The sequence below is a fragment of the Corvus kubaryi genome, unplaced genomic scaffold, assembly GCF_017639235.1.
Source record: "Corvus kubaryi isolate FWS band 111438036 unplaced genomic scaffold, C.kubaryi_AGA036_p1.0 37284, whole genome shotgun sequence".
Classification (NCBI taxonomy): Eukaryota; Metazoa; Chordata; class Aves; order Passeriformes; family Corvidae; genus Corvus; species Corvus kubaryi.
In genome coordinates, this window is record NW_024581088.1 from 8,794,763 (window position 1) to 8,804,445 (window position 9,683).

At 57.0% G+C, this 9,683-nt stretch overlaps 1 protein-coding gene across 1 annotated transcript in view; it reads right to left on the reverse strand.

Annotated features, from left to right (window-relative positions):
• TBX4 (T-box transcription factor 4) overlaps positions 1 to 5,521 on the reverse strand; it is a 34,483-nt gene extending 28,962 nt beyond the window's left edge. Inside the window, exons 1-3 of the mRNA XM_042026415.1 lie at positions 5,317 to 5,521; positions 3,701 to 3,859; positions 2,770 to 2,864 (exon numbers count right to left, since the gene is read on the reverse strand). Of these exons, the coding sequence (XP_041882349.1) occupies positions 2,770 to 2,864; positions 3,701 to 3,856 (251 nt within the window). The 5' untranslated portion in view covers positions 3,857 to 3,859; positions 5,317 to 5,521. The remainder of the gene's footprint in view (positions 1 to 2,769; positions 2,865 to 3,700; positions 3,860 to 5,316) is intronic.
• Positions 5,522 to 9,683: the final 4,162 nt, after the last annotated feature.

Sequence of the window (9,683 nt, forward strand, 5' to 3'; positions counted from 1 at the left end):
TCCTAAGAGGCAGTAATAATCCCCTAAAGTAATTCTCAGCCCTAAATTCTCGATAATTTATAGTTGGCTCGTTCTGTGGAGCTCTACAAAGAATGAAACAAATGACTCCCCCTTTCCCCCCAACTAAGTTATCAATATTTGCCTTGTTTATACAAAAAAGCTATTTTACACCATTGCCATGGAATTAACGCTTCCGCTGAGCTTTACATTTCCTCTCCATTGAGTGAACTTGTCATTAAAGTCACTCTTTTTTTTTGTTGTTTGAAATTTAAAAATCAGGCTTCCATTTCTTTTCGTTTGTGCCCCTTGAGGTCAGACAGACCTACGTTTAAATGATTTCAACTAACGGCATTCAGGGGCATCTCTGTGCCTGCTGGGAGGGGGATTAGAGTCCTAATTAGTGCCTGCAATTAGCCGCTTTCCCTCTTTCCACACCCTCCCAATGCTAAATGCAAGTGCACACAAATCTCCATTAGCCATGGGTTTTTTTAATTGGGTCAAGAGGAGGTTTATTATTGCGACTCTCTGTTTAAATAGCTTGGGTAAAATAAAATCTGCATGAAGTAATAATTTTCATTTTGTCCTTTGCATGGGGATTACCAGCAGATTCCAGCTCGTGGGCTGCCCTGCCCTCAGCACGGCCACGCGCGGCATCGCTATGGACCGAGACTCGAGCCGCCACGGGATTTAAGCTGTTCGCTGTTTCGGCCATTCTCATGCTAATTATTTTGTGTATTTTTGCTGTCGATGCTGCCTCAGAGCCCAGCCCGGGCTGGGAGACCGAGCCCGGTCCTGGCACCGGCGGCGCGGGGGCTGCGGTCCCGCTGCGGAGGCTCCGGGGCTGTGCCTCGCTGCTAAAAACCTGCTAAAAACACCGATAAAAGAAAGCCCTCGCCCTGTATTTTGACACCATTTGCAGCCCAACCCAGTGAAAAAAAAAGGTCCTTTTGTTTCGTGTTATTCATCAGCATTTCAGCCATTTCTTCCTTTTTCTTTTTTTTTAAATTCAAAACTGTTTCTAAAAAGAAATTTAAATTTCTCTTAGCTCGATGGCGCTGCACTGATTTTCGCAATTGGAGAATTTGGCTCGGGTAACTTAAAAACCACGAAGTTTTGTACATCTTGTGGTCTACTCCCCATCCCATCCTCCTGAAAGGTGCGCTGCCAGCTCCACCGGACAAGGAATGTGGGACTGAGCCCTATACATATGGAGTTGTTTAAACAACCCACGTTAAGACTTACAAAGAGATAACATGCACGTTTGGGATGCTTAAGGTCTAGAATTTGGTAAAGATATTACACGTTCCCCTCACAGACACACTCAGATACTATAAATTAAGGGTGAAATATCTGAGGTCTTGATCCCCTCATCTGAGCTGACTCAGGGAGCAGACCTATCCAAATGAATCCGGCTCTTCCCATCAGCAGACGCTGCAGAACAAGCCCTGAGATTTTATACACCAAAATAGGGTGTGATAAGGACAGAGTTACCTGCACAATCACTTCATAAACAGCCACACAGCAAATAAATGGAAGATTCCCGGGACGTACACACCCTCTCCAGGGGGACTAACGGGAATATCTTGCTTATTAGAGTACAACTTCCCTACACCGACCAGCTGCTGCATAGAGCAGCACTGCCGGGACAGAGGAAAGCAGAGGGAGAACGCTCACCAATCCCAAAAATCCAGTGCCGAGGGCTGGGTTCTGGGTCTCACAGTGTGAGCAACAAACAGGGGAGGAAAGTCACACACACACACTCTATGAGCACTCCTGGCTGCCCTGCACGAAGGATCAGAGACAACAGAGAAATAAAGAATGCATAGAAATTATTTGTGGGGTTTTTTCTCTGTTTTGTCCCCGCTGTTTGAGTCTGCCTGCACAGCTCGCTAGCACGGTGTGAAACAAGCAATCGCAGGGCATGGCAGAACTTCTCAGCTGTGCTGGAATTAAATTTTAACACCTCAGTTTTTCTTTCCCAGCAGCAGCGAGGCGAGCCCGCTGCCGCAGAAGCCAAGGACAGATACTTTGGTGCCCACGGTGACACCCGGCTAATTTTCTTGGGAATTATCTGATTCCCGAGCCAGTGATGGTCTGAGGTGTAATTCTGATGCTTAATTTTCTGACATTAATTCTGCTATCTCCCACCAGAGCAGCCCGGGCAGGAAAGGAGCCCTGAGCAGATGCAGGGCTGAGTCCTTTGGGGAACTGAAGCCTCTGTGAGACTCTGGTCTCCCTCCCTGGGTGTGCACACTGAGGGGGCTCTAATTTGGTAAAAATAATAGATTGTTTCCAAGGGAAAACAGATTTTTTTTTTACCCAGAAGTGGCACCCATTTCTCTTTCAGTTTTGAGATTAAAAGAACCTTCGTACTGCTAAAACTCTGGTGTAAAATATCCCAGCACAGGTCTTGATACACGACACAGAAAAGGGGAAGGGGTTTGCTTTGTGGGGAAAAAAAAATAAAGCCACAATTATGCTAATATCCTAATTAAAAAATAATTTAAAAAAAAAATTACCAGAGAGAATCGGGACTAAATATTCCAAACGACTCCACATTTTCTTGCATCTACAGTCCAATTGCCACACTCAAACATATGTAGAGTTTACACTGAAAAAATGATCTTACTAAAATCTGCAATCACAATATTTTTTAAATGTCACTGACTGTGGCAGCTCTGCAAAACCCAGTCTTGGCAATTCAAAACCCAGTCAGGACATTTCATAGAGATCAGAAGCAATACATGTTTGCAGGGAATTTTTACTAACCTGCCTGCTTTGGTTATTATCATTTCTGTGCCAGCTTCATGAAATTTCTTCCATAGCTCCTTCTCATGGAGATAGACTTTGATATTTTCTATTGTCTGTAAAAAAATAAAGATAATGAGAACAGCAAGAAACGATGGAGAAAACCTGGGAGAAGGGCTGGGAAGGGCCGTGGAAGGGCTGAGGCTGGGGACACCCAGGGCCCACGCTGCAGCCGAGGCTCCAGGCAAAGCCACCAGCCTGTGCGGGAGGAGGATGGAGTCTCAAAAATTCCACTGCCCTTTGCCAAAAGTAAGAGAAACAAACGGAGGCCGGTTTTAATTGCAGACTTTCACAACCAGGCAGGACACTGCGGCTAAATGGAATTTTTTTTTTCTTTTTTTTCTTTTTTTTTCCCTAGGGAAAAAAAGTCTGTTGGGGTAGACTCGCCCTAAGGCTCCCAAAAACCAGGGCCAGGAGCAGCCGTGAGGACACCCACAGGGACAATGGCTCTGTGTCCAGGGCCGCACTTTGTGCGTTCCACGGGATGCTGGGAACATCGCAGAGGCATGGCTGTGCGCGGGGCGAAGTCACAGAAGTCGCGTTTCATTTAGAGATTGGAAAAAACCCAGTGAATCCCCTGCCGAGCCGCATCCCCGGGAGGAGCAGCGGCGGCTCTGCCACCCGTCGGACCCGGCTGCGGCTCTCGGTGCTCGCTCTTTACCGCCCTGCGCACCGACAGCAGGCACGGGGTGGCCTGCTGTGGACAGGGAAAATAAAACAAAATAATAGCAACAAAATATAAAAGCAAAAAAAAGTGAAGAAAAATGCGCTTTCCTCGCAATCCCTCCCCGTGTCGTCGCCAGGGTAGATGCGCGGTTACAGGCCGGGCTGGTGGCGGGGGTGAGGGCGCAGCTGGCGGGCAGGGCAGCACGCGGGGCCGGATGGTCCGTACCTGCTCAGGGTCGGGGAGCTGCGGGCTGCTGAGCGGCGTGGTGCTCCCCCCGGCTACGCCGAGGACGGGGGAGCCGGCGGAGGTGTCCGCATGGCCGGGCGCAGGGGCTGTTGGAAACCCTTCCTCGGTTTCAGACAGGCTTTTCTCCTGGAGCATTTCCTTGGGGGAGAGAGGTGCAACGTTAGCTCGCGGCACCAGGGGCCATGTCCAACCCCTGCCCCTTGCCCAGCACTGGACACAGCCACCTGCGAGGTCAGGCCCTCCCGATCCGGCCCGTGGTCTTTCCTCGGGCGGCGGCACTCGGCAACACTGGGATGTGGCACCGCCGGCCCCGGGGGAAGCCGCTTGCCCGGCAGAGCCAGGCCGGGCCCGCTGGCCCCAGCGGGGGAGCCGCCCACGCGTGGCTGCGCTCCCGCTTGAGGCCAGGGCAGCTCATCTCTGGTGTGGCCGCAGCCCCCCAGCCCCAACTCTCTCTCCTCTGCTCTCCTCCTCTCCCCTCCGGTACCCGTTGGGGAGGGCAGCCCGGCCCGGTCGGTCTCTGTGCCCCGTCCCGTCGGGGCTGCGGGGGCTCCACGATGAAGCGCTGCGGCGGAGACGGACGGTGTAAACAGGGGGAGTGCTGGGCTCCGAGATAAAAGGGCCCCTCTTAAACTTGGACGGAGACTGGGAAAAGCCAATAAAGATAAGGCCTGACAGCTCCGCCGGGGCTGCCGCGCATCAACGCCGACTTTTACAGCGCGGAGGGACGCGGCTGCCCGCCCCGCTTGACGGATGGATGGACAGACAGACGGACGGGCAGCAGCAGCATGGAGGGGGAACAGCTCCGAGGAGGCTGTGGGGTGCCGATCCCAGGGGCCAAAACCAGCGCTGGCCATGGACCTGCGGTGCCTGAGGGAGCGCTCCTGTCCCCGGCCCACAGCCCCAGTCCCTGCCCCGAGCCGCCAAGGCCGAGCCGCTGTTCAGGACAGTGGTGGTCCCGATGTTAAATGCAGGGGGAGAGCAGGGCTGGGACCCCAAACTCCAGCTCCAGCAGAGCTCCAGGGAGAGCGGGGCTAGGACCCCAATTTCCAGCTCCAGCAGAGCTCTGGTGTGAGCAGGACTGAGACTCCCAGCTCCAGTCCCACCAGAATTCCAGTGAGAGCTCCCACCGAGGAGCCAGACAACCAGCCCGGCTGTGTGCGAGTGGACACACATACCCCAGTGACCAGCCGCAGTCCCCGGGTCAGGGAGCGCTGAGCGGGGAGCACGGTACAGGGCCCGGTGCCCCGAGAGCTCCGCAGGTCCCTCTGCCCGGCTCGGGGTGTCGGGACTGGGTGGCCCCAGCCCGGCCGAAGCGCCGAGGTTTCCCAGCGTCCAACCGCACCGCGGAGCTGGGTGACCGGGAGGGCACAGGTGGGAGGTATCCTCGGCGAAGCCCGAGGGCGAAGCTCCAGCCCCGGACTGGGACCCCGGTGCTCCCGGCACGGAGCAGGTTGGCTGGCGGGGAGCAGCAGGGAGCAGCGGGGCAGGCTGGCGGCAGTGTCCCGGCACAGGCCGGGCTCGGCGGGCTGCAGGGAGCCCCGCACCCTTGGACCCCCGCTCCTTCCCGTCCTTCCCCCCGCACCCCGGGAACTCACACGGCCGGCCGAGGGGCAGGAGGCGCAGAGGGGGGCTCCGGGCTTGGCCTGGGGGCGGCTGCGGCATGAAGGGCATCCGCGGGGCGCTCAGGCCGGGAGCGGCTCCGCGGCCCCCGATGGCAGCGGCGTGCGGGGCATCCCCCGCTGCGCGGATTCACTTTCCCTTGATCTCGGCGGAAAATGTTCCATAAAGATCCAGTTTGGGGCCTTTCGACTCCCTCCCTCTTTGTCTCCCCCCCCTCCCTTTTCCCTTCCCCTCCTGTTGCTGACGTTGCCGCTGTCAATCACATCCCCTTCCCCCGACTCTGTCCCGCTCCGCCCGGCCCGGCCCGGCCCGGCCCCGTGCCCGCCCGACGGTCCGCACCGGGGGGCACCGGCGGGGGCAGCGGCCGCCCGGCCCCCGCGCACCGGAGCCGGCCACGGCCTTCCCCGGCCTGCTTCGGCGCTGCGCCGGGCCTGGCGGCGAGCGGAGCCGCTCGCTGCTCCGGGGGGAGCCCGGGGAGAGGGGACATCCTCGGCACCACCGCCCCCACACAGCCCCGACGGTCCTGGCGCTCTCCACTGCCAGCCGGGGAGCCGGGCCCGGCGGGGGCTGCAGCGGGGGGCATAGGCCGCGCTTGGAAGGGCACCTGGCTCGGCGGGACCCTGCGGCGGGAGCCGGAGTAGCCCGGGAGAGGTGATGAGAAAGAGCCGGGATCAGGCCTGGGCAGGGGTCCCGCCTCAGGAGGGGCCTAAAACTCCTTCGGGTTCCCTGACCCTGCACTGCAGCCGAACCATCCGTGTCCGCCGGTCTACGGCCTGCCTTCGGTTGCGGGTCTCCCTGCGACCCCGGGGACGAGGACAGGACTCCCCCTCCTCCCTATGTGGCGACAGACAGCCCCGAGCCTTGCCACAAGGCAGGCAGGAGCTGGGCGGCCACAACAGAGCGACGGCGAGGCCAGGCTGTCAGGGCCGCCCCGAAGTGAGGGCGGCAAGGGGAGAGGCGCGCGCGGCCCCTCACACCACCCAGATGGAGCTCCCTCACCCTACGGCACGGGCACCGCCTGCTCGGAGCTACCACCACCACACTAAACCCCCAAATCAGGAGAAGAACCCACTCGGGAGAGTCCCCGCGTGCTGTCGCGACTGAAAGGGCCACTTCAGCTCGGCTGTCGCGATTACCAAGCCACACACACTCATACCCCCGCAGCGCTGTCCCCCCTGTGCTAAGCTGACCCTCACATCCGAACCGCGCCCAGGCCCCCGCGCTACCCCCTGTACATACGCCTGTCGCGACAGCTCCACTGCTGTGCCCCGCGACTATATCGCGACAGCACCGCCAGGCTCTGCTCTGCACAGCGCCCCCCGAGCCCGTGCGCATCCCCTCCGCCCCTCTCCGCGCCCGCGGGCAGGAGCCCTTACCCGAGCCGGGGGTCCCGGGCGGGCGCCGAGGCGCCGCTCGCTCCTGCAGCGCCGGGCTCACAGGGACCCCGCCATGGGCCGGCGGGGCTGCGCGGGGCAGGGGTCTTATCGGGGTTTTCTTGAAAGTGAATTTAAACCCAAACTCACTCCCACCGTCACGTGGTGCCGAAATTGGGAACAGGAGCAGAATAAAAAGTAAAGTGGGGTCAACCTCGTAATGAACCTTTTCCCCACTCCTACCAAAAAAAAAAAAAAAAAAAAAGAGAAAAGAAAAGAAAGAAGGAAAGGGAAGAAAAAAAAAAAAAAGAGGACCCCGGCGGGCCGGGAGATGCGAGCTTGGGAGCTGCGAGCGGTTTCCGCAGGAGCCAGCGGGACGGGGCAGGTGAGACCGGGCCGCGGCGGGCACCGACGGGGCCGGGGCGAGACGGGAGCCGCGAGCGTCCCGCCCCCGCACAGACCGAGCAGGGGCTGAGAAGGGCCTAAGGGTGAGGAGCCGTCCCGGCGAGAGGCAGCGAGAGGCCCGGCGCAGCCGGGAGCTCCCGGGAGCGCTGCTCCCGCCGCTGACCTGCCCCGCTCGGTTCCCCGCTGGTTCCGCGGTCGCAGCTGCCTCTGAGCTACGGGCCCGAGCCCCGACCCCGCCGCCGCGGAGGGTGCGCGCAGCCGAGCACCGCGCCCGCCCCTCGCTTGGACCGCTCCGTCCGGCTCCGTCCGAGCCCTGTGGGCCGGGCTCTCCCCGCGGGCTGCGGGACCGGGGCGGCTGCCGAGGGCCGGGCTCCACGGCAAGGTGAATTTTGGTGTGACTGTGAGCCGGTACCGGGGGCTCGGCTTTGTCTGGGTGAATCTCCCTTCAGCCCTTCCTCCCGCAACCGCGGCAAGGACAGGGGAAATACCGGCCTGATCTTCCCGACCTTAAATGCAGTCTTTTCCCCCTTGAACAACAACAACAACAACAAAAAAAAAAAAAAAAAAAAAAAAAAAGCAAAAAGCGGAGGGGGCAATCCCAGGTGGGGAGGATTTAATTAAAGCAAATCCAAAAACTTTCAGGCCTCCTTCCAGTCTCAGACTTCCCCGTCGGTGCGTACGGGGATGCTGGAGCGGTGGGGTCGGGCCCATTCCCCGCCGTGCGGCCCCGGTTGAGTCCAGCCGCGCTCGGTTCACCGTGCCCTGAGCCCGGACAGCACCTGCCCGTAGCGGGCTCCGGGGTCGGTTCCTCCGGGAGGGCACAGATTCCCTCATCCCCCGGCCGGGGGACGGGGCCGCCACCGAGGGGCGAAACGTCCTCGTCGGACGGAGTCCCCGACTGCGGCAGCTCCGTGCGCTTCCCGAAGGCTCCGGCAATTGACGGCGAGGCGAAACCAGCCCGACTGTCATCACCCGGCAGATAAACGGCCGGATCCCCGACGGCAGGGTGGCTCCTATTCACGGCTCATCAACGCCGAGCCAAGGGAGCAGTGGGAGGATAAGCCCCGCTTTCAGGGACCACCGCTCCAAACCACTCATCACTGTCACCGAGCTCGCTCATGCCTTGGCCCTAAACACCGGCGATTAATAAAAGTTTACTGTCGCTTTTCTCCAAAGTTACACTTAGTCCGCGGGCCGGGGAAACCCGAGTGGGATCCGTTCCGCGGGATGCTCCAGCACTCTTCCAGCCACCGCAACCTTTCAGCGGCTCCTCTTCCCCCAAAGAAAACCTGCTTCTCTTCCCACCAGGAAAAGCTGCCAGCCACGACGGAGACGAGGGGAGAAGCGAGCCCCGAGCCCGCGCCCGACAGAACCGCGCAGCCGGGCGGCCCCGACGGCGGCGCCTCAGAGCCCCGTGCGAGGCGAAGGGCGGCAGGGGGAAAGTCAGGACCGAGCCTCGGCCGCATGGGTTGGCGTAGATTTACTGACTTGAGAGGAAACTCACCGGTTTACACTGCTGAGAAGGGTTTGAATGGATGAGTACAAAGAAAAAGTTGCCGAATTTGGCCAGTAAAAAGACTGGAAGAATGGAAGGCTAATACTGAGATATGCACGGACTCGGGAGGAATTACACAGCATCAGAGACTTGCTTCTAAACAGCGACAGTGCCAAATTTCTAATAACTGTGTAATATGCTTATTTATACCATACAAGGACTTACAAACCTCATTGTGCATAGCAGCTGGGTCATATTTCTTTACCCTTCCATTCCTCAGGCTCTTTTGCCAAGAGACTGGTACCAAACACTTCTAGGCTGAAAGGAAAACACAAAATTTAATCGCAAAGAAACGATGACAAGGAAGCGTGGGTAAGATACTGGCTGACGTGCAGCCCTTTAATCTTAAGCATCTGCCTAAAATAGATGCACTAAGGGGGTATTTGAAATATGCACGGTTTGAAATGCAAGTGATTCTCTGCTCCTAAATCGTTCAGCCCAATTATCCACATGTATTTCCCTGACCTGGGCACGTTTGTGGGCTCTAAGGCTTTGTTTTAAACTGTTAAGTAAATATTTTAACGAATGTTTTAAAACGTTGTAAACGAATGTGCTGCTCAGTCTCGCACCAAGCTCCACTGGAACCGGGTAAATCAAACGAACAACCATATTCCGATTTGTTTTTAAATATTTGGGGGCGTATTTGTTAATTTTATCCCAGCGTACCAAGTGTACTCACCCCCTGTAATTTCAAACAAAGCTATGAGAGTTGCAGCCCGGCAATGTTAATCCTGTGTCCAGCAATAATTAAACTATGAACGAATATTCATGTATCTAGACATTTTTTTAAAGCTAAAGTATTTTTGAAATAAAATCCAACGATTGTGGAATTGGTCTAATTTTTAAAACTAACCCTAATTTTGTCTAAATGCTCTGGATTTTTGTTTTTCAGTATGCACACTTACTATTTTTTAAAGTAGCATCTAAAACACGAACGTTTCAAATCCATTGCACATTTTTTAAAGGAAGAGATTTTACCATGAGCTCGGCAAAATCTTTGTGAGAATGA